A 23,792-nucleotide genomic window follows, 5' to 3' on the forward strand; every position below is an offset into this window, starting at 1 on the left:
CCTGCCCGGAGTGGCTCCTCGCCCGGGGCGCAGCCAGCGCGCTCGGCCCCCAAATGAGGAGCGGGCGGCGGCGGCGGAGGCGGCGGGCGGCGGCAGGAGGCGGAGGACGCGGCGGGCGCTGCTGCCCGGGGGCACCGGCGGCTTCAGTGCGGGGCGAGGCCGGGCCGGGCGCCGCGGCGGCGACAACGCGAAGGGGCGGCGCGAGGACCCGCCGGGACCGGTGCTGAGCGGCCCGGCAAGCGAAAGCGAAAGAGGCGCCGCCGGGGCCCCCGCGGCCCCCGCCCCCCGCGCGCCCCACCGGAGCCTCGCCACGGCCTCCACGGAGCAGGTAAGCCGGCGCCGCGCGGCGGGCCGGGAAGGTCATTGTCCGCCGCCCGGGACGGCGCTCGCCTGGCCGCGCTGTCAGCGGCGGAGGGCGGGCTGGCACCGGAGCGGCCTGCGCAGCGCCATCCGGGGGGAGCGAGCGACCGGAGGCCGCCGTCGTGCTCCGCCGAGGCCCCGCGGCTGGTGGGCCGCGAGTCCTGCCCTGCCGGGCCTGCGCCGCCGCTCTGCCCGCCTGGCCCGTGGCCATCTCCGCGTGGCTCTCCGCGGCCGCCGCTGTCATCTCGGCGCTGCTCGGCGCCGCCTTCGGGACGGGCTCTGGCGGGCCGACTGGCCGGACGGCCGCCTCCCTTCGCTCAGCTGGGGAACCGGCGGCGCGACGGCTTCGTGGCCCAGCGCGGGGCCTGTGGCGGAAGCCTTGGGGCCGCGCCGTTGCGGCTGGAGCGGGCTGCCGTCCCTCCGGCGGAGCAGGGAGGAAGCTTCCGGCGGCCCCGGACAGGGCGACGTTTCTCCAGCGCTTTCTGGCCCGTCGCCCCGCTCGGCTCCTCCCGGGCTGCCCTTCCGGGTGCGGCGCCGCCAGGCAGCGGGCTCCCCGTCGGAGGCTTGGCTGACCGGTCCTCTCTCCCCGCTTGGATTGGCGGGGGCGGCCGAGCGCCTCCGTTCGTTTTGGCCTTCCGCTGCTGAGGTGCCCTGCCGGTCTCCCCTCTGCGGAAAGAGCCTTTGTGGGAGCACCTGCCATGTGGCCTTCGGTCCCCCTTCCGTGTGGTTGCCCCCTTCTCATTTCCTGGCTTCCTTGGAAATGATGGAGCTGGCTGTGCATTCCTCCTTCAAGGGCCAAGCGGTACACGGCCTGCCCAGAGCCAGGTGGGCTCTAATGCCCTGCCCACCCCCCACCCGCATTGTTGGATGGCCTGCTTCTGGCGCCTCTCCTGGGCGTCCCTGCCAGCCCCTCTGGCTCTACCTTCCAGCCTCTGCTTGCTCTGCTGCCACCCCAAGTGACCACGCTGAGCTTCTGGGCCTGCCTCTTGAGGTAGGGGTTTAGGCTGCAGCCCCCCATTCCATGCGTTGGATGGCTTCCTCCCCACCCACTCCCGCCCTATGGTAAATACAGGTTGTGGGGGTGAGGATGCAAAGGAATTAGCTGTGGATTGTGTCTGCATGTTGGTCAGATGGGATTGCTTGCTCAACTTGGAGCCCTTCAGATGTGCAGGGTGCCCAGCTGAACTGTTCCTTTGGAGATGGAAGTTTGGTGGGTGCCCTTAATTTTTTGTACTGGCAGAGAAGTAGGTCTGAGGTCTGAGCCTTTGGGTTACTTAACCTGGGCTCCTTTCTAGGCTCATCCGAGGCTCCTCCTTTCTCGCTGCTTCTTCAGGAGGCTCTCAGAACCCCTAACCCGATTTGGCCCAGGCTGGGTCTCTGGAGCACCCCATCCCTGCAGTCCTGCTTTTGGGTGGGTGGGGGGGAGGCTGCTCTTTCGAGCATCCTTTGCACTCATTAGACCTGCAGAACTGAGCCTGGTTTGGATGGCAAGCGCCCAGACTTTTTTTGGGGGGGGGGGAGATGGTTTAGGCAGAGGAGCCTTACCTGCCACATTGCCTGAGCACGTGTGAAACTTCCCCACCCCCCACAGAAAGAGTGGGTTCTAGAAGGAATAGGTAAGTAAGCAGCATGAAAACTGTCTCTGCCCTGCCTGCCTGGAATGGCCTGGAGTGACCTCCCCCAGTTGGAGGAAGGGGGGGCAGAATGCCCAGGTGGCCTGGCTCTCCTGCCTCAGGGAGTCCCTCCTGGGTGATGAAACCACAGAGGGGGGAGAATGTGTGACTTGAAACTGCCCCCTCCCCCTATAAGAAAACTGCTGAGTAGCTGCTTTCCAAGGGGTTGTGGCCAGAGTCAGGCTGGCTCTGCTGCCAGAAGCAACAGGGTGGAATTTCCTCTGCCTCGGGCCAGCTCATCTCAGGCCGGCCAGTGTGTCTGTGACAACGGGCCAGACTAAGGGTAGGGGGAGTGGAGACTGGAGCCAAGACCCCCCCCACACTTTAGGCCTGGTTCTTATTTTCTCATCCAGGCTGGGCTGTTTTACATTAGGCGGCCCCCTCCCTCTCCAGGATTCCCCATGCAGCCGCTAATGAGCTGAGCCTCCCTGTCCCCCCCCCCTCACAGTTTTTGGCTGTGCTTGGAACATTTTATAGCCTTTTCTTGCAGGAGGAAATGCCAGGAAGGGCTGTCTCTTGCTTTTGTGGGGGGGGGGGGTGTCCCACTAGAAGGGGAGAGGCTGGGACCAGAGTCTCAGCAGAGGGTCTTCTGCCTGGTTCCAGGAAAGGCCAGAGGCGTCTTGGACAGCTGAGCCTTTGGGCCTGGCAAAGGAACTATTGTGGGCAGATGGCAGAGGGTGGCTGAAGAGAGTATGTGGTAGCTTTAACCAGGAGGCTCGGCACAGTTCAGGCCAGGCACAGTTCATGCTCGGTTGGAAGCTGCCTGCTGGAGGTGCTGAGAGCGAAGAAGAGTGAGCAGGTAGGCAGGCTTGGGGCATCGGGCAGTTTTATAAGATCCATTTCCTGCTGTGTACGTGCATGCATTTTGTGGCTGTTTTTTGCAGCCACAGCCTCTTGCCAAAGCCCCTGCATGGCTTGGTGTTGGTGACAGACACCTAGGACTCTTGTGGCATCCTGCTGCATGCCACTCCATGCAGTGCCCTTCCTCAGTTGGGTTTGCTGAATTTCCTTTGGCTGCAGGAGGGCCAAGCGGCCTCTTGTCCAGGTAGCCTGGCTGCTGGAATAGACAGCAGACCAGATGCGCAACAAAGGCTCCTGGATGGTTCCTGGAAGGGCAGTCTCTGAAACCATGGTGTTGGCGGAGTCGGGATAAGATTAGGGCAGCAGAGAGGAAAGTCTGTGGAGCTCAACATAGTAAACAGGCCCCCTTCTCTGCCTGCTGTTCTGCTTGGTTGGCTTCACCCACCCTCGCCCTGTTCGAAGGACCCTGGAGCATCTCGCACTACGCTCCCTCGCCCTCCAGCTGATCCGCACCCAGCCTCTCTTCGTGGGGTTCGCTGTCTGTGTGCTGGTCTTTTATTTCCCCTGCATCCTGAGAGCACCGCTGTGGACATCCTGATCTGCAGTCTTGATGCACCAGTTAAAGTAGCTCCCTTTAGGGCTTCCTTTTGTCAGAATTCCCTGTTTCCAATGCAGTTTTACCAGACTAAACGGAAGCCTGAAAATTTGAAGCAGCCTCTTCTCCCTGTGACTACAGAAGTCTTGTTGGAAAGGTTCCCCCCCCAAAGCCCCTAAAGCATGCATCGCCCCCCACTTTTGCCTTTTCGCAGAAAAGATACATTTTCTTTCGCCTCTGCAACAGGAAGGGGTGGGAAGCTGTGGGGGCACCAACCCCCCCCCCCAAGGGGCAAAACCTTTCTTGTCACTGAAGCTGATTCACCCAGTGGCCTCCTCAGCCTGATCGGAATTTGGGACAACAGTATCGAGGTTTGTAGTCCAGTGTCCTTATGTGAACCGGGAGCTGCTCTCCTTCCCTGCCTTTCCTGTGTCTGGTTATCCTTTCCCTTATTATGGGAGGTCTCCACCGTTTCCTCATGCCTCGCATATATTTGTCCTGCTGGCAACTCTTTTGAACTGCAGTCCTAGGAAGTCAAAGAAAATGGTAGGCACCAGCACACCCTGCCATTCTCCTGGCGGTTTCTCAGTCACTCCCTGGCATATTGTGCACCTGCTGGGCTCCCTTTCTCTTACAAAACCAGCTCCCTGCAGGAGAGAGATGCCTTCTTATGGCAAGCACCATAGCCAATTGCTGCATGTGAAGAGGGTCACCTTGGCATGGCTGCACTGCAGGAGGCCGAGCAGTTGGCATCGGGGCCTTACAAAGCTCTTAACAGAATAACAGTACTGGAAGGGACCTTGGAAGTCTTACAGTCCAACGCCATTTCAGACAAATGTCTCTCCGGTCCCTTCTTAAAAGCCTCCAGTGATGGAGCACCCACAATTTCTGAAGGCAATCCATTCCACTGGTTTACTGATCTCACCATTAGGAAGTTTCTCCTTAGTCCTAGGTTGCTTTTCTCCTTAATTTGTTTCCATCTATTGCTTCTTGTCCTGCTTCCAGTGTTTTGGAGAATAAGTTGGCCTCCTTTTCTTTGTGGCAGATATTGGAAGACTGCCATCATGTCACCCCAGTCCTTCTTTTCATTAAGCTAGACATACCCAATTCCCACAACCGTTCTTATGTTTCAGCCTCCAGCCCCCTAATCATCTTTGTTGCTCTTCTCTGCACTCTTTCCAGAGTCTCAATATCTTTTTTTATATTGTGTCAACCAAAACTGGATGCAATATTCCACGTCTGGTCTTACCAAGGCCTTATAAATTGGTATTAACACTTCATGTTGTCTTGATTATGTCTCTTAGTAATGTAGCCTAGGATTGCATTGGCTTTTTTGGCAGCTGCAACACTGCTGGCTCATATTTAAATGATTGTCCACTAGGACTCCAAGATCCCTCTAGCCCCTTTGCTGTTGAGCCAAGTTTCACCTAATCTGTACATTTGGTTTTTCTTGCCTAAGTGTAAAACTTTACTTTTCTCATACTGAATTTTGTTAGATAGGGCCAACTGTTCAAGTTTGTTGAGATACATCTAGATCTTGAGCTTATCTTCTGGGTTGTCGAGTATTCTGTCTGCAAATTTAATGAGTTCTCTTTCTGTCCTCTCCCCTAAATCATTTATGAAGATATTGAAGAGTACTGGGCCTAAAACAGAACTTGGGGGTACCCTGCTGCTTCTTTCCTTCCATGTAGACATAGTTTCATTAAGGACTACACATTGAGTGCACTTTGTCAGCCATTACAAATCCATCTGGTGGTGATGCTGTTTAACCCACATTTTTCTAGCTTACCAAGAAGTAGGTTGTGGTCTACTTTATCCAATGCCTAAATCCAAATATACAAGAGCATTTTGCTGGTCCACTAACTTAGTCACTTTGTCAAAGAATGAAATACAATTTCATTGTTTGGCATGATCTGTTTTTGACAAACCGATGTTGGCTTCTGGTTATAACTTTGCTTGCTTCTAGCTGTTCCCAGATCTATTGCTTGATTATCTTTTCCAGGATCTTTCCAGGTATTGATGTCTGATTGGTCTGTAGTTTTTTGGATCTCTTTTTTCCCCTTTTTTTGAAGATGGGAACCACATCAACTCTGGTAGTTCCCTGGTGCTCCAGGCTCTTTGAAAGATGTGGTTCAATGGTTCCAAGATCAGGCCTGCCAGCTTGTTCATAACTCTGGGTTGTAATCCATCAGGTCCCAGTGATCTGAACTCGTCTAAAGCAAACAGGTGTTCTCTTACCATTTTCTTGCCTATTTCAGTTTGAACTGCTAGCCTTTCTTTTGTGGTTTTGGTAAGTTGGGCTATTTTTTCTTTTTCTGTGAAAACAGATGCAAAGAAAAATTTAAGCAGCTCTGCTTTCTTCCTGCTGCCCATCACTTCCTTGGCATCTTCTCTCCTTAGAAGACTGATTGTTTCTTTGACTTCTTTCTTTTTTAAAAAATGTTGAAAGAATTTTTTTTTAATTACTTTTGACATTTGTTGCAAGTCTTCATTTTGAACCTTAGCTTTCCTGGCCTCATCTCTGCAAATTCGGGCTTTATGTTGGTGTTCTATTTTTTATAATTATCCTTTTTATTTTTTTAGTTTATCAGAGAATTCTTTGTGCATCCATGCTGGTTTCTTCTTGGATTTCTTATTTTTCGTTTTTCAGTGGTATAGTGCCAGACGGCTTTTATAATCATATTTTTCAGTTTCCCAAGCTTCTTGAGTTATTTTCCCTTTAAGATTTTCATCACAGAATCCTTCCCAAGCTCTACGTTTGTTGAAATAGCAATAGCATTTAGACTTACATACAACTTCACAGTGCTTTACAGTCGTCTCTAAGCGGTTTACAGTCAGCATATTGTCCCCAACAGTCTGGGTTGTCATTGGCTCTTTTAAAGTCTGGTTTGATTATGTTCTATTGCTTTATATTGTCTGCATCATCTCCCCCAAAGTTCCTGTAGCTTCAACCCCCTCTACCATTTCATCTCCATTAGTAAGAATTAGGTCCAATATAACTGTCCCTCTAGTTCCCTCCTCTACCTTTTGGATGACAAAGTTGTCAGCTAGGTTGGTTAGGAACCTGTTCTATCTCCCACTTGATGCCGAGTTGGTAACAGGGTAGTTAAAGTCCCCCATTACTACTGTGGTGTGTTGTTAACCAATTAGCAAAAAGTTTGTCTAACTCTTGTGCTTGGTTGGGTGGCCTGTAGTATGCACCTATAGCGATGTCATTCTTTTTTTCCCTTTTGTATTAACCCATATGCATTCCAGGAGGCTTTCGTCCTTGGTTTTATGCATTTCTGTAGAGATGTCGCGATCTCTTGCTTGTTGCTGCATGGCCCCAGAGCTGCTGGCCACCCGACGGCAGCCCAAACGTTACTCTCGGATGACTTGAAGTGGAGCCACGGCTGGGATAGACGCTTACAGTTGGGGAGTGGAAGGAGCGGAGGGGATTATTCAGATCCATCCTTGGACAATCTCTGAGCATGTGGAGAATCCCAGCTGGTCAGGGCTTTATGTTGCAGACCTTGGAGGAGCATCGGACTGTTCATGGATTGCTGCCCAAGCCTGATGTTCCCTTGGCTGGGCCTGCCCTGGGCCAGGCAACAGGGGATATAGGGGTTGTTTCCTCCGGTGGGCCTTTTTCCGAGAATGCTATGGAGAAGTGGTGACCTTTGACCCTAGTGCAAACTCAGAACAGCGCATGGGGGCAGGGCAGGAGACTACCTAGAGGCAGGTGGGGGGGGGGCTCTGCCGCGTGAGGTGAAGTGGCAAGCCCTGAGTGGCTGGTGCCCCAGATGCAGGCATTTCCCACTCAGGAAAGGATGTGCCTGGGTGATCGGCTTCCTTCTTGGCCTACTGCCTGGGCCCTCCTTTGCTGCCCACTCTGGTCTCCTGGCCCCAGGCAGCAGGGTGTTCTCCCCTCCCTCGGGGGTCAGGCCTGGGTCTGTCTGCTGGCTGGGCTCTGAGGAACCAGTGGGGCCAGGCAGTCTGGATCACGGCCACAGGACGAAAAGCTCTCCGGAGCCAGGAATGGCGGCCTTGTCAAGGAGAAGCCATGCCACGTCCTGACACTCCAGGTGGGGGGGGGGTCAGAATAGGGCTGGGGTGGTAGCATCCTGTGCAGGATCTTTCCCTCCCCGTGCCCGCAGGCGTTCTGGGTGAGCTGGGCATGGCAGCAGACCCAGCCAGCTGAGTCAGGGAGCTGGCTGGCTCCCAGAAATCAGAGTGTGGTTTCTCCCTTTCTCTCCAGCCTGGATTTTTTTCCGCCTTCACTAAGCGACAGTTTTGTGTATGCACAACAAAGGCCTGCTTGCCTTGGCTCCTCTGGGGCTGGACCAGGCGTGAGTCCATTGGATCCCAGTGGGGCAGGCGTGCGCAGGACAGCCCTGTGCCAGGGGATTTTGTTCTCCATCAGTGCAGACCAGCATGGGACCCTCATGAGACCGCCTTCTGCCGCCAATAGCCTCCCACCGGCCAGTACGCTCGCACAGAGAGGGGCTCCTCAGGGTGCCGTCGGCCAGACAATGTCGGCTGGCGACCCCCAGGGGGAGAGCCTTCCCTCTGGAACGACCTACCCCCAGAGATACGCACGATACCAGACCTCCGGACTTTTCGTCGGACCCTTAAAACTCACTTATTTTATCTAGCCGGGCTGGCTTGATCCCATCCTTTCGGTTTTAATTTGAAATTGGTTTTAACTGGGTTGTTTTAAATTGTGGGCTGAAATTATTTAATATCTTTTAAACTGTTTTTAAATTTTATATGCTATGTTTTATCTCGGCTGTTCACCGCCCTGAATCCTGTTGGAGCAGGGCGGTATAAAAATCAAATAAATAAATAAAATAAATAAAATGGCACAGGGCCCTGCAACCCCAGGGCCTCCTGCTTCCAGCCCCCTAGTCTGGCAAGACTAGGAGGGAAACTAGTTTTCAAAGTTGGAGAGGCTTCTTAAGGCCTGGGTCAAGGGGGCAGTAGCAAATCTATTGTCTTTCAGCCCATTCATCTGGTGCAGTGGGAGCTACCACGGCCCTCCCAGTGGAGCACAGTTTCAGCATCCCCCCCCCACCCCCGCCCCCAGAAGAAGATTGGCTGCCGATGATCCTTCCTGGAGGGCTGAATCAGAGTTTTGTGACTTGGCAAGTTGGGGGGAGGGGCATCCTTCTTTCCAACTGCTGCCTTGGGGATTGTGCCTTGAGAGTAGAACTTGGCCCCGGTAAGCTTCCGTCAATCTTCCGCCAGCAGATTTTCCTTGCGGGAAAAGCTCTGATCAGAAAATGGCAACTCCGCTTGGGCAAGGACGGGACTGTTGCACAATCGGCGGTTGAGCTGAAGGGTGGGTGGCTGGCAGAGGCTAGACAAAACAAATCTTGGCATCTGGCTGGGGCGAGTCGGATCCTGGCACCAAGGAATCCCAGACGCCTCTCCAGCCTTGCTTGGAGGGAACTGCACGAGGAATCGGAGAGCCTTCCTTAACAAGATTTGCTTCATTCTCAAAACTTGCAGAATGTTCTGGGTCTGTTCCCACTTCAGACAGCGAAGAATGTGATCTTTGTATGAGCCAAGCCTTGGGAACTTTGCTAAAGACGGTTTCTCTTCAGGCTTCGACCTACTTAGTGCACTGCTGTGGGTTCCAGCGACCTGGAGTGACGCTGACTCCGAGACAGGCATGGCCTTGCCTGAGCTGAGCAGGCAGAGAGAGATTGCTGCAAATGGGCCTCTCTCCAGTTGAAGAGAATTCCGCTTGCTAGGACTACCCACCCCTCAGAAACATGAGGGAGCCAGCCTGGTCTGCCTTGGTTCCCCAGGTGTCAGCTCAACACACGATCCCTGGCTCAGTCTGGAGCCTAGGAAGAGGGGAGCAGTTGCTAGGTGGAACCCAGTGGAACGGCCCATGCATTAGAGGAAGGCTGCCCGCCAGGGGTGGCACTTGCTTGTGCCGTCAGAGAGATTCCCTGATCCTGACCTCTTGCTTCTGAGCCACATCCCTTCCCAGGGAGCACTGGGGCGCTCTCTGCCCTGGGGTCCCACCTGCTCCTCCAGCCGTGAGGAGTACCTAGCCTGGAGTTCATGGGGGGAGGCAGAAGAGGAAAGCTGGTGGTTTTACAGGTCTGCAGAGCCGGTGCCCTCGGGGGAAGTGCGTGGAGGGGCAGGAAAGCGCTGTAGAAGTTCTGGAATAATTCTGGATAAAGTGACGGGGGAGAAGCACCCTTCTCTGCAGGGTGCTCAGAAATGCCTGCAGCAGGAGTGTCCTCTTGCTGGTCAGTGGCTTCAGTTTTACCCAAGGGGCTCTGAATGACTCCTGCACTGGTCTTTTGCAGTAGAAGTCACCTTGTCCCATCTTGGAATCCTGCTTGCTGCTCTTGGCCAGTCGGGGACCTTCCGGCAAGTAGCTCTGTCCATAGCTACACTGTGGCTAGGAGGCCCACGATGAAGGTGGGGCACGGGTGGGTGGGCAGGCGAGCCAAGGATGTGTCTCATGTTCCGCATCGGTCCTGGGTTACAGAGGCCTGGTTTCTGGGCCACGTCTTACTAGATGCGGAGCTGAGGGCTTTTAGCTGTATGTCTGCACCTCTATTTCTGCATACGTAGGCATGTGTATTTTTTTCTAATTTTACTCCCTAAAATGTCAGAACAAGCAAACAGTCACCCTTTTCCTTGCTGATGACAATATCAGTATTCCTGGGTTTTGTAATAATAAAGGAAGCCATGGTTCTCAGCAATGATGATGAGGCCGGCCAAACCAGATTGACCCGTACAGGGATTGTCCCTAGCGAGGACTGCTTTGCCTCTTCCCTGCTGGACGGCAGCTGCTGCTTCCCATCCCCACCCCACCCCATCCCATCATCCTTCTCTGAAGCCCCTGGCTGCCCCCTTCCAGGCAGAAACCTCCTCTCCCCTCCCGCCCCCCCAGAGGAACTCTTGAGGCAATCTTCCAGTCCCAGGGAACCCTTGCATAAACATTGCTATATCTCAACTCATGGCACAGTGTAGGGTTTTTTCCCCCTTCCATCTCTTGTGGAACCCCAGCTGAGAAAGGCTGCTGCAGAAAGTAAGCAGAAAAGGTGAAATTCAGAGAGCCCAAAGCAGGACATGGCACCTTCCTTGGGAGGGAAGTGGTGCCCCCAAGGCCCTGGCAGGACCTTCCCTAATGAGGATGCTTCTGTTCTTGGCTGTTTCTCGAAGGATTAATTGGATTCCCTCGGCACAGAATTTGGGGCACTGGGTGGCTGCTGACCTGGGGGTCTTCAGGTGGTCAAGCAACATTGTGGAAGACAAGGTTGACGGTGCAGGTTTTCTAGGCAGTCAGAGGCAGGACACAAAGGTTTGTGCCCTTGGAAGCGGAAGGCCAGGGGTCTGAATCTTGCTGCTGGTGGAAGGCATGGGCTTGGTGCAGAGAATGTCCAGAGACCCCAAAACACTGCCCTGAACTCAGTCTGGATTTGGGGGAAGGCACGTCAGTCTCTGTGGCTGCAGAGAGCTCTTTCCTAACTAGAAAGACCCACTGCCTCCCCAGTCACTGCCTTGCTGGTTGACCAGCCCTGTGCGGGAGGCTTGTGGCTGTCCAGCGGAGGGAGAGGCTAGCATTCCCTCCGGCATTGGTGGCTGGGGTGGGGGATTCCCTCTCCTTCCCTCCTCTTAAGTGAAGCAAGAGAGGGCTTGCAGGACCCTGGGATGGGCCTGTGTGTGAGGATATGCAGTCCGCAGCACAGGCCACATGCCATGCTCTGAAAGCTGGCATGTGGCCCGTGAGCCAGGCTGGGTAGATGCCCAAGTGGGCCTGTGGTGGCTGGTCTTGGAGGAGAGAGCCCTGCGCTTGGCCCAAGGAGTTGTTCCAAGCCCTGAGCAGGAATCTGGGTGCCATTCACAACCTTGCCTCTCCTCCTGGCCTGAGCAGCTGGGAATACGGCCGCAAAGGTTTTGGGCACATGGGGCTCTTGCAAGCCATCTCTGAAGGCTGTGGCCAGGCTCCATCTGCGCAGGGTGACTTTGCTCTCTACAGCCCTCCTGAGATGCTTCCTTTGGTACCTTCTGCTTAGATTTCCCCAACATTAATCCAGATAAAGATGGAGGCTTTCTCCAGATTGGGATTTCACTAGGGAAATTGCCTCCTCATCCCCTGGAAATACGCTTAATTTTTCCCTGTGCTTCTGGGCACAAGACCTTGCAAAGAGCATTCATGGTGAGCACGAAGGATGAGAAAAGTGTTCCAGGCTCAGTGAAACAACATCCCTCTCTGTTTGCTGTGTGCCCTTTCTACCCCATAGTCACCCTCTTTCCTTGACAAGAGTCCAAGACCTCCAATTAGCAACCTGACCCTCAGGGTTCCCTGGTTACTTGAAGGGTAGACCATCTCATTGGCCTCTCTAATCCAGCATCGGTTCTCCCAAGGACCCTCGGGCCCAGGGGCGTCCAGTTGAGGGGCATTGTGCCATTCTCCCAGGGCTAGCCTTTGATACATTTATTTTTCATCCTTAGCCTTGTCTTGGTAGCCATTCCCGTGTTTCAATGAAACAGTTGTGCGGTTCGCGTACCTGTGTGGGATGATCCTGTAGGGCTTATAAGGGAATGAGCAAGCCTTGAGCCCGATGGGGCTTCAGAACCTCCCCAAAGGGATCCAATCTCAAGTAGGACCATCACTTGAGGGAGTGTTGGCACAGGCTGATCATACCAGGGCAGAGGGCGGCGATGTGGATGCTCCCTTGGAAGATTTTTGGGCCTGGAGAGCTGACCTGCCTCTGAGCTTTCCTGAGGAGCAAAACGCCCTAGGCGTCCTTTAGGGGCAGGGAAGCAGAAGGTGCCCAGGGTGCCCTGTGGCTTGGGCAGAGGAGATGCTGCCCTTCTTCTGGAGCCAAAGCCAAGGGGACCCTGCCGCAGGTAGGAGAGCAATCCCAAATCACCCTCCTCCTCCCCCAAGGCCTTTCCCACCAGCATGGCCGGGAGTGGCTGAGGTGGGGGCTGCTGTTGTCTGGGAGCCAGTTGGGGAAGGGCATGGAGCCTTAGCTTTGCCATTGGTGTCCAGAGGCATCTTGATCCTGAGGCTGGGTCTGCCACCTTCTCCTGCAGGTGACTTGTACTCCCCTCTCCCTCTCCAGCAGGCTCTCACTGGGCAGCCTAGAAATAAATCTCTCCTGGTGTGGAAGGAGGAATATAAATATCCCTGGAGTGATGTGATCTTTCCAGCTGCTATTAATAGGCCCCCAGAGGCTTAGCCAGCCCACGTGACGACGGATACTTAAAGAGACAGGGTGTCACAAAGGAGTCCCCCCCCAAGGGCTGGAGCACCTGCTAGCCAGACAGGTGCAGGTCTAGGGATGGGCTTCCCACCTTGAGAAGGACCTTAAGAGGACCCTGAAATTGGTAGGGCTGGAGGGGATCCATAGCCACCCCCAGGCTTTGAGAGTGACCTCTTTTCAAAGCCATGTGGAAGGGAGGCTTTCCCCCTCCCTTGCTGTGATGGGGAGGGGGCTTCTCCCTCCCCTGTCCTGAAACTCCCCCATTTAGCAATCCCTTTGGATTCTCTCGGCCTCTTTCGAATCGTCTATTGTTCGCCTTTTTTCCAAAATGCTACAAGGTGCACTCTGGCCCATTAGCCACTCTTCTGCACATTGTCAATTGTCACAGTACAGTGTAGGTGTCGAACTTCATACAGAACTGTGTAGGCTTCGCCACTGTATCATATATTTGTATGAAAGGATGGTGACGTGGACTGTTAATTCCGGTTTATTTCCAGTGATTCCCTGTCACCCATCTCCTCCCACTTACGACTGTATGACTGTAACCTTGTTGCTGGTATCCTTACGATTTATATTGACTCTTTCCTAATATGATTTGATTGCTTATTTGTTCCTATGACTATCATTAAGTGTTGTACCTTATGATTCTTGACGAATGTATCTTTTGTACACTGAAAGTGTATGCAGCAAAACAAATTCCTTGTTTGGCAATCACACTTGGCCAGTAAAAAGTTCTGTTCTATTCTATTCTATTCTATTCTATTCTATTCTATTCTAATTCTAATTCTAATTCTAATTCTAATTCTAATTCTAATTCTAATTCTAATTCTAATTCTATTCTATTCTAAAGGTTTTTTAGCAACTGGACAATAGGGATGTGTTTTCATTAAATTGATACCGAAAATTCCTTTCCTCATCCATCCTAGCCAGGAATACCTATTCATGTGGAGTTTTGGGGGGGCATCTTTTGCTTTTCAGTGTCCACTCCAGCAGTTTGGAGAGGGGCTTCTGAAGGTCTCAAGGCTTCTTTGTTGCCTTAACCATGCAAAATGATTTTGGATTGTAAGCAAATTTGGTCATCTTAGTGCTTATGAAGATATTGGTCCCAGCACTTATCCTTAGAACTTTTCATATTTGTCTGAATTGTTGGTTGTTTCTCTTCTGTGTTTTCTCTTATCCCAACTCATAATGAAGTTACTGTTTATCCCAGGACAGCTGAAACGCCTTTTTAAAGCCTTAACAGACTTGCCTCTGTCTAAAAATCTGTTGAACTTTGAAAAATTAATAAGACTTACTTCTGCAGAAGCCATGCTGATTCTTCAATATGTCTGAACATGTTTAATCCTGCCTCACCCCCCAAGCCCCCCCCCACAGTTTCCCCCCTAATTGGAGGAATCTGCATTGCTTCGGCCAGTTCTACAACACGGTTATCTTGTGATGAGAACATCTGGATATGGCAACTTTTGGAGTGGATCCCTTACAATGCAGTGTCCTTCCTCCTCTTGAGGCCTCCTTCTCCTCTCCTGCAGTGCTGTCCACCCCTTTCCTTAACTTAGCCAGAAAGGGGTGCCAGATTCAAACTCCCACGGGGAGCAGGGGAAATTCTTGGGCCTCGAGGTTGAGGGCTTCTGGGGAGTGAAGATTGCAAGGTTTGCCAGAGTCTCGGGGACACCCTGGCACAAGGTGGGTGTCCTGAGCAGGAGGTGGGGCATCTGCCATAGCCTCTTCTTTGCCCCTCTGATGACTGTTTTTGTCTTATGCCCCTCTTCCCCCCCCCCCACCCAGGAGGCATTTGGTCCGACCGGAAGTGCCAGTGGCGGTGGACCCAGAGACGTGGCGCTGCCAGAAACCTCAGCCAGTCAAATGCACCCTGACAGTAAACTGACCAACCATGGAAAGACAGGTAACAGCAGTGTCCACTCCCAGCCCCACCCTGTGAGCCCCCCTCCCATCGGCCACCTGGGCGCTGAAGATGTGGGCGGGGCAGGGAGCCAGGGCAGCAAAGTTGGCCAGCCCGCCGCAGGCCCTCTGGCACTGAAAGCCAGCCAGGCTCCTGTTTCTGTCTTTGGGGCCTTGAAGGGCAAAGTCAGGCGGGAACGCAGTGTCTCCGTGGATTCGGGAGAGCGGCGGGAAGCAAGTGCCACCCCACTGGACAAGGAGCTGAAAGGTGAGGGTGCAGGGCCACCAAGAGGTGCAGCAATGGCCCCGCTTGCTCCATGGGTGGGGCGGGGTGGGCTGGCATCTCATCTTCCCCTCCAGCTGTGCCACCATCTGGATGGAGGAGGGCTTAGCGCAGCCTTTTGCTTGATAGGCGAGACAGTCCCTCGGAGCAAGAGGCGCTGCGTGTTGGAGAGGAAGCAACCCTACAGCGGGGACGAGTGGTGCTCTGGGCCAGAGAGCGAGGATGATGACAAGTCGCTGGGCAGCAGCCACAGTGAGTGCCCACAGGCTCAGGCATGACACCGCAGCCGTCTCTCTGCTCTCGCAGGAGGCAGTGGCCAAATCTGCGAGGGCCCTCTCGGAGACACAGCCGTGCCTTGGCAAAGCGTGGCCCCTGGAAGCGCCTCCTCCTGCTTCTCTCTGACCTCCTCAGTGCTGGCTTGTCAGGAAACCCACAGGACGAGGAAGTATCCATCATAGCTGGGGGGAGCACATGGCCACTGGGGCCAGGAGCTAGCAGGCCTTTCTGGGAAGGGGGCACGACTTGGGAATGCAGGGGAGGGTCAGCCCTCCTAACCTGGGAGAGGTGACTTGTTAGGTGCTTGCGTATTTGTGGGTGACGAGAGGAATTTCTCTGGCCTGCCACCTGCTGGGCACTTCAGGGAAGGCAGCAAGCTTCGTGGGGCGCTTGGGGCCCCCAGGGGCACTCTGGGGGTGACTTCTTTTGTGCTGCCCCTGCATGTGTGCATCAAGCTGAGATCTCTCAGCTCTTCACCAGCCAATCTGGCGCTGCAACGGCTGCTGAACTGCAGCGGTTGTTCAGCCTGCCATGGTTGTCCCTCGCAGATTGCCACGTAGCCGAGTCGGCCATGAGCGCAGGTGCGCAGCTGGGCCCAGGATCCAACCCTTTGCCGGCCCTGAGCGAGAGCAACACGCCTGGCGCGCCTCACAGCGCAGCTCCCAGCCTGCGGTCAGACGCTGGAGGAAAGCAGGGCCTGCAGCTGGTCTATGTCTTCACCACACACCTGGCCAACACGTAAGCCTCTTCCATGGGGGTGGGGAGCCTCTCCTTCGCCTCCAGCTCTGCCAGCCCCAAACCAGGGGGAGGTTTTCCCACAGGGAAGCTGGGCTTCCCCGCAGCTGGGTCCCAGGCAAAGCGGGGCTGCCCTAATGGCTCTTTGGGTGTCTGCAGGGCTGCGGAGGCCGTCCTTCAGGGTCAGGCAGACTCCATTCTTGGCTACCATCAGCAACATGTGCCCCGGGCAAAGTTGGACCAGGTAAGGCCAGAGCTGGGGAAAGGCAGCCGGTTGTGCTGCTGGGAAGGCCAAACCGGCTGTCCTGGGTGGGAGACCTGTGGCCAGAGCAGGGGTACTTGCCAGCCACAGGCTCCCACTCCCTGCCATCACCCTCTTTCTCCTTTTACAGCCGACCCCTCTCCCGAAGATGCCGGGTGCCGTTGAACCCCTGCCGCTCCACTTGTCTCCTGCCAATACCCCTCAAGGACCGCCGGCCCTGCCCCCAAGCAGCCAGGCCCAGGGACAGCAGGTGGGAGGGGCCCCCCTGGGGCTCGGCCAAGGACCTATCTCTTCCAGCAATGCTCTCCCGCCAGAGGGGCCCCCCGAAGAGGCTTGCCAGGACCTGACGCCCAACTCAGTGGGAAACGGCAGCAACAGCAGCAGCTCCGTGGCCCCCAGCAGCACCCACCCCAGCACCCCCACCACGCTCAGCTCCCTGCAGGCCAGCACTGCGGAGGGCTTGTTGGGGGAGGTGGCCAGCACGGGTCCCCCTGCAGCAGGTAACGGGCCTCGCAACCCCCTCAACACCGAAGGCCTCTCCAAGGAGCAGCTCGAGCACCGGGAGCGGTCTCTGCAGACTCTCCGGGACATTGAGCGCCTGCTTTTGCGTGGCAGCGAGGCTGAGCCCTTCCTCAAGGGCGGGGCAGGCCCTGGGGAAGGGGCTATCCTGCCCCCCCAGGCTACAGCCCCACAGCCTCCCCAGGGTGCCCTCTCCGGGACAGGTGTGAAGAAGTATGAGGAGCCGCTGCAGTCCATGATTTCGCAGACACAGAGCCTGGGGGGCCCAGGCCTGGAGCAGGAGGGGCCGTTGCCCCCAGGGGTGGACCTGGGCCAGCCAATGAACATGGTGCTGCAGCGCCTCGGCCAAGACAGCCTGACCCCCGAGCAGGTGGCCTGGCGCAAACTGCAAGAAGAGTACTACGAGGAGAAGCGCCGTAAGGAGGAGCAAGCCGGCTTGCATGGGGGGCGGCCGCTGCAGGAAGTGATGCTGGCCCAGCCGTTGGGAGGTGTGATGCTTCGGGGGCCCCCGCCGCCCTACCACAGCCGGCCCGGGGAGCAGTGGCTCCTGCGGGGGGCACCCCTGGACATTCAGGAGCAGCTGCGGCCCACCTTCCCCGGCCCCCGCGGCTTCCCAGGTGGCCACGTCCAGAGGGGCTTTGCCACAATGCCGAGCCTGCCCCTGGAGTCCCTTGGCCCAGTCGGCGGTGGGCCCCGCCCTGTCCAGCCCGGCCTACCGTGGGGCGAAGACCTGCCCCTCAGGGGTCCAGGGCACTTTGCGCCCGGGGGCCTCTCGTACCCCCCAGGACAGGGCGAGGCTGAGCGCTTCCTGCCATCCCGGGCCCGCGAGGACCTGCTGCGTCACCCACTGCTGGAGAAGCGGCCAGGCTCTCTGGGGCTGGAGATGGAGCGCGTTTTGCCCACGCACCGGCAAGTGGAGCCTGGCATGTTTGCCGGGGAAGGCCTGGGCTTGGAGTTCGGGGGGGGACGGGCCCTGATGAGTCCCCCACCCCCACTGCAGGAGGTGGAGCCGAGCGCCTTGGCCACGCCTACCAACCTGAACATGAATGTGAACATGAACATGAACTTGAGTGTGCAGATGACTCCGCAGCAGCAGCAGCAGCAAATGCTGCTGACCCAGAAGGCCCGTGGGCCAGAGCTGATGACCCCTGAGGAGATGGCCCGAGGACGCGCCCCAAATGGCACCGGGGCCATAATGGGGGCCCCACCGAAGATGCTGATGGGCTCGCCCTTCCCAGGCCAGGGACAGCAGCAGAACTTCTCTGGGCAGGGCCCCTACCCACCTGTGCCGCAAGAGATGGGCGGCACGCCTGATATGTTTGGTCCGGAGCAGGGCGGCCTGGCCGGCACCCCACGGCTCACCCACGTTCCCCTGCCGCCCAGCACCAGTGCCTCGGCCACGAACATGCATGCAGCTCCCATCAGGGGCCTGGGCCGCCGCCCCTCGGACCTGGCCCTCAACATGGGGCAGATGAACTCGCCCAGCGTGGGCCGTCTCAAGTCTCCCACTCTCAGCCAAGCACATTCCCCCCTGGGCACGTCCCCTTCGGCCAACCTCAAGTCGCCACAGACGCCTTCTGCCCTGGTCAGCCTGCCAGCTACCGCTGCCAGCAGTGGCCCCCTCAAGTCCCCCCAGATGCTGGGTTCTGTGCTCAATGTCCGCTCCCCGAGTTCGCCCGGCCATCTCAAATCGCCCTCCATGGCTGTTTCTTCCCCAGGATGGGCACCCTCCCCCAAGGCCAGCCTCGCCAGCCCAGGCAAGCCAGCCCTCGGAATGGGCAACTCCGCCCCCTTGGGCCACCTTGAGCAAGGTAAGGGCAGAGGTCTGCCAGGGGCTGCGCAGGGTGAGCAGTTCTGGGAAGGGAGAATTTCTGGAGACTTTCTGGTTTTCAGGGAGCCCCTGTAATTGGCTTTCTCTATGAAGGAAGGGGAGGGGGTCTTTTGACAGACAGGGTTGAAACATTCCTTTCCTCTTGTCAAGCCACCTTGCAGGAGGCACTGCCAGGCCCTCAGCACACTTTACTGAGAGAATGCCCCGGTTTGCAGGTCCTCCTGTAGGAAAGTCCGAGATATCCCCGGGGTCTCAGTCAGCCTTGGCCTCGACTGGAATCTCTGTGGGCATCATTTCCTGCCTCGGGGGTGGGGTGGGGTTAGATGGGAGAGAACCTGTGAGCACCCCGAAGGCTTCCAGGGACCACCCCATAGGAGGGCTGTTTAGACACACACACACACACACACAACATGGGGCATCTTCTCAGCATCAGTTTGGGGAGCTGGAGGGAAAGAGAGCGGCTGCCCTTCTGGCCAGGCCAGTGGGCTTCCCGGATGCCTTTGGCCGGCATGATTTACGCTTTGTCAGCTCTTCCCCTGGCTCAGCTCCGAGGATTGGCCAACGTTGCTTTGGCTTGGCCTGAAGACGCTCCTGTCTCTTTTGCAGGTGCTGTGCCCTCTGGGTCTCGGAGCAGCTCCTCTGCCCCACCTGGCAACACCTCTGGCCCCCTGAACCCCAACCTGCCTTTTCCTTCTTCTCCAGATCCACCCCCATCCCAGAACCCTTTGTCCCTCATGATGTCCCAGATGTCAAAATACGCCATGCCCAGCTCCACGCCACTCTACCACAATGCCATCAAGACCATCGCCACCTCAGATGACGAACTGCTCCCGGACCGGCCCCTGCTGCCGCCTGGAGCTATGTCTGGTAAGAGTGGGCGGGCAGGAGGGCCATTCAGAGGGCCGGCTGTGGGCACCCGCACTTCTGCACCACCCACAGAGCCAGGACAATGGTTTCCCTTGGTGTCCCGTACCCAGGGTCTCAGTGGGCCTCTCACCTCCAGATGGGGCCAGCCGTAGGAGCGAGCTGCCCATTTCTGAGGCAGGGGCTCCGGCCACGAGCCTCTCTTGCCTCCCTCCTCACTCTCCTTTCTCCCCAAAGGCATGAGTTTCAGAGGCCCGGCTGTCTCCAGACAGCTGGGCCGCTGCCTTCCACCGGAGTCTGGAGGGAGGGAACCTTGAAGAAGGAATGCAGGAACTCTTCAGAGAAAGGCAGGGAGGAAACACCAGATAAGCCAGCCTTGCCTCTTCGGCACAAGGGGGAGTGGGGGGGAGTTTGGGCAGGCTTCCAGGGGCCTCCTCTGGGCCCCATAATACTGCCATTGAGTTGGAGCATGCTTGCGATGTCTTCTGCCCCAGGGCTTAGCATCTTCCCTTTTCCCTTGCAGGCATGGGCGGAAACCAGCCCAATCCAATGCATGTGAACTCTGTGGGGCCGGCCCCCGTGCCGAGCCCTATGGGCCTGAACCTCGCTGGACAGCAGCTGCTCTCCCAGGAAGTGGCAGCCCCCCCAATGTCTTCACCCAGCCCCTTGGGGACCGGCCTCCCCATGCACACCAGCGCTCCTGTGCAGAACCCGATGATGCCCCCCGGCCCCCCAGATGCCCTGGGCCAGCCCTGTGGCCCTTCTGGCCAGCTGGTGTTCGCGCCACGTCTGCAGCAGCCCCCCACCAATGGGGGCGGCATTCCAATGGCCCCAGGAGGGGCAGCCGGACCCGGGTTGCAGCAGCCGCCTCCCCCACAGCAACACCACTACCCGCCTGGCTTGGGAGTCCCTCCGGAGGAGCTGCCCCCCCAGCAGGTGCCTCCTCAGCAGCGCCTGGCCGGGCGGCTGCCGGAGTCCTACCCATCCGTGCTTCCCGGAGTGGCCTCCGTACTGAGCGATCCAGAGCTGAGCGATGTGATCCGGCCCACCCCAACGGGCATTCCAGAGTTCGACCTCTCCCGCATCATCCCTTCGGAGAAGCCCAGCAGCACGCTGCAGTACTTCCCCAAGGGGGAGGGCCAGGGGGTCAAGGCCCTGCCCCCCTCCAACCTGCACCTGGCGAGCTTGCAGAACATGATGGTGGAACAGGGCCCGGCCCGGCCCGGCCCACAAGCAATGCCCCGCGGAATGGCCCTATGCCATCCTGGACAGATGCCCGTTCTGGGCAGGACAGGCCTGCCCCCCCAGCAGAGCCTGGTGGGCAACAGCCTGCCCCAAGGGCTGGTGCTGCCCCAGCAGAGCCTCCTGGCACAGCAGAACTTCCTGCTCATGCAGGCCAAGCAGCGCAGCATTTCTGTCTCCGGAGAGATGTACGGGCAGCCGGCGGGTCACCTGATCTCCCCCCAGGGCTCCCTTATGGGTCCCCCGTCCCAGCAGAACCTCATGGTCTCCATGCGCCAACGCAGTGTCTCCCTGGACGGCCAGATGAGCTACGGCCCCGGAGCCGGTGGCATGGCCAACCTGCCCTTCTAAGGAACGTTCTGCCGTCTCTGCTTTGCTTCTGAAAGGAGGAATTGGGAGGTGTCAATAGGTTTGGGGGAGCGACCGCCGGCCCAGCCTTCTCTGGGTCGGAGTAGACGGAGGAAAAGGTGGAAGCCCTCGACCAGTTACCCTGGCGCCAGATGGAAATCCCACCCAGCAGCTGCCTGCAACAGAGCGGAGTCCGTGCGCAAGATGTCAGCACTTCAAGCTGCATTTACCCCAGTGCTGGGTGTCTTCCTGGGGTTCGCCTCAAAACCTGACACAAGCTGCCCACAGGGCTGGACACTCCAGGCTGGTGCTGGGATAGGGCCTGAGGTGATGTTTGCACCCCTACCCCCACTTAGATCTCCTTACAGGACATTTGCCCCGAAGAAACGCCACGGGAGTGGATTGGCACTTTCCCCCGTGCTCTGGATGGATTGTGGCCAGCACAGGAAACGAGAAGGAGGCTTCCCGGACTGTTGGGCACTGCCCCTTCAGTGGCCTTCTGTGTTTGCTTGTTTTCCCAAGGGGGGGGCAGTCTGGGTGAGTCCACCCTAGCTGTTCCCTTTGCTTCCATGCCACCTTGCACTTTCTGCCCGGCCCCTTGCTGGACAATGAAATAACATTGTCGTGAAATAACACCTGGGGGGAGGAGGAGGAGGAGGGGAGGTTTGGGGATCAAAGGTCGAAATAGTCTCCCATCAAAAAAAGATGGCTTTCATTTGGCAGCAGTTGCCCACAATGAACAAAGAGAAGTGAAAAGCAAGCGGTTGCCCTCCAGCAATGCCAGAGACCCAGTGAGGCTCGCAGAGAGATGGGCACGAGAGGGCAGGCGCTGTAGCCTCACTTGGGAAAGGCTCGCCTGCCCCTCGTGGGGGGTGTGTGTGTGGGGGGGGTTTCACACCCTGCCCTCTAACTTTGTCTAGTGCGCAGGGCACAGAGCGAGTCAGGGAGGCCCTTCCTCTGCCTGCCCAGGGTTTATGGAGCACCCTAGGCTCAGGGTGGGGGGCTGGGTCTTGCAGGACCCTCCCGGCAGATGCATCTGGCACTGCCAAGCTGGGACGCCCCTGCACTTTTAGACTCAGCTTCTGCCTGAGACCTGCCCTCCCCCCCACCCCCGCCCAGCTTTGGCAGTGAAGCTCAGAAGGGGGAGGGCGGAGGAGGCTTCAGAAAGTGTGCTGAGGCGATCAGACAACAGAATTAGTACCCCCAAGAAGCAAGGAGGAAAGGCTGGATTTCCAGGGTCTCTTGGGCCATCCCAGCGAAGGCCTGGCCAGGAGTTTCGCCACAACAGCGCTCCCCCCCCCAACACTGCAGAAGGTGCTTCCAGTGACCCACCGTCATGCTCATCCCCGCTTGGAGCATTCATGGGCTCTCCCCCCCCCCAGCTCTGCCTTGTGCTGTGAATGTGGTCCAGTCTCGTGTCTCCCGCCTCCCTTCCTGTTTCCCTCCCAGCTTGAGTCACCTCTGTTGAGCGCCCCCCCTCCCCCTCCCCCCCCCGCTTCCTCTGCTGTCAGTCAGGATGAGGCCAAGGGAGGAGGTGCCGTCAGGGTGACCCAGAGCCCCTGCAGCTGACGGGGGTGGGGGTGGGGGCACTGGATGCTCCATGCCATCTCCTGCCAGCCATGCATTTTGTACCAGTCTATAAATAAAAATATATAAATAAATATAAATATAAATATATAAATACAATATGTGAAGACATCTTACCGGTTTTTATTTTGAAATGATTTCTAGGCTTGTTTTGGGGTATCTGTGCTGCCTGTAACGTATTGATTGACCTGTTTTATAGGTGCCTTTTTATTAAAAAAAATCAAAACTTCTGCCAGGAGCTTCCTGTGGTATCTGTATCTCTACCGGTGCAGGGGTTGACACTGGCCAACTGGGCGGAAGCCTCACCATCCCCAAGATTGGAGGCAGGCCTCCCATCATGACTGTCGGGGGGGGAGGGGTCTTCCCCCAGGTTGCTTGGGGCACCCCACCCTCTCTCTCCCACTCTTTTGAGTAGTTCTGTACATTGAAATGTTTTATTGGGTGCTGTGTTGGAGGGTTGTTTTATATGTTAATGTTTTCAGTTTTAAAAAGAGAGAGGAGAATATTTGTAACTCAGGGTTGAAGTGAGGCGCCCTTGGTGCTGTCTGAGCTGGGCTCTTTACTTGAAGATGTTTCAGGTGGCGCTGAAAAGCCAGCGGACACACCTGATGCCCCCAGCCCTGTCCCCCTCAGAGCCCTAGGTTGTACCAGCTGCAGGATGAACTGCTTCCTCTGGTGGGGCTTCCGCTTGCCAGAAGGAAGAGACCTCAGGGTTGGGGAGGCTGTGCTGCACCTGTGCTGGGATTCCCTCCGCTGCCTTCTGGCTGGGGGTTACTTGGTAGGAAGGCGTTCCCCTCCCGTCCCGTGACACAAGGCAGAATTGCAGAGGGGACGCAATGCCAGGCTCAGAGCAGCCATTCTTGGTCCTGTTGAGCACACAGCAAGTCCCACATGGAGATGGGGGGAAGGGAGGCCTGGAGGCTGGTCAGATGGAGAGAAGCAGCCGACTCAAGGGGCCTCTACTGGCTGCTGGTCCAACCCTGTAAGATGGAGCAAAGACTGATGTGCTTTGGTTGGTAAAGGCCAGGAAGCAGACCCGATAGCCCCTCCCCCAGCACACGTTTCCCAAAGGGGCAGAGCTGGCGTCTGCCATCTGGGCATGGCCTCCAAGGCTGCCTCGGAGTTCACGGCAACCCTGGACCTGACTCGGGTCCGACACACGCTGGAGGCCCCCACTGGCCCTTAGGTTGCTGTCAGGACAATGGTGACTTCATTTGGGTGGGGGGGATGCTACCCTTGCCATAGACCGACCCCCCTCCTTCCCAGCTGTGCTGCTTGCTGAGCCCCCTTTCTTGC

At 56.9% G+C, this 23,792-nt stretch overlaps 1 protein-coding gene across 5 annotated transcripts; it reads left to right on the plus strand.

Moving 5' to 3' along the window:
• The first annotated feature begins 6 nt into the window (after positions 1–6).
• BCL9L (BCL9 like) lies at positions 7–22,726 on the plus strand. 5 transcript variants are annotated; one of them, XM_087875926.1, is made up of 9 exons: positions 10–328; positions 14,436–14,553; positions 14,730–14,817; positions 14,962–15,084; positions 15,657–15,846; positions 16,003–16,087; positions 16,236–18,435; positions 19,062–19,322; positions 19,843–22,726. In XM_087875926.1, exons 2-9 carry the CDS (start codon positions 14,542–14,544, stop codon positions 20,910–20,912), a joined length of 4,029 nt encoding a protein of 1,342 aa, XP_087732052.1. In that variant the 5' UTR covers positions 10–328; positions 14,436–14,541; the 3' UTR covers positions 20,913–22,726. The 5 variants fall into 5 exon arrangements, with proteins under 5 accessions (XP_087732050.1, XP_034281060.2, XP_087732052.1 ...); XM_087875927.1 differs by having other exon boundaries at positions 14–328; positions 19,158–19,322; XM_087875924.1 differs by having other exon boundaries at positions 7–328; positions 14,436–14,817.
• Positions 22,727–23,792: the final 1,066 nt, after the last annotated feature.

The sequence above is a fragment of the Pantherophis guttatus genome, chromosome 9 (genome assembly GCF_059756535.1).
Source record: "Pantherophis guttatus breed Tessera chromosome 9, ASM5975653v1, whole genome shotgun sequence".
Taxonomy (NCBI): Eukaryota; Metazoa; Chordata; class Lepidosauria; order Squamata; family Colubridae; genus Pantherophis; species Pantherophis guttatus.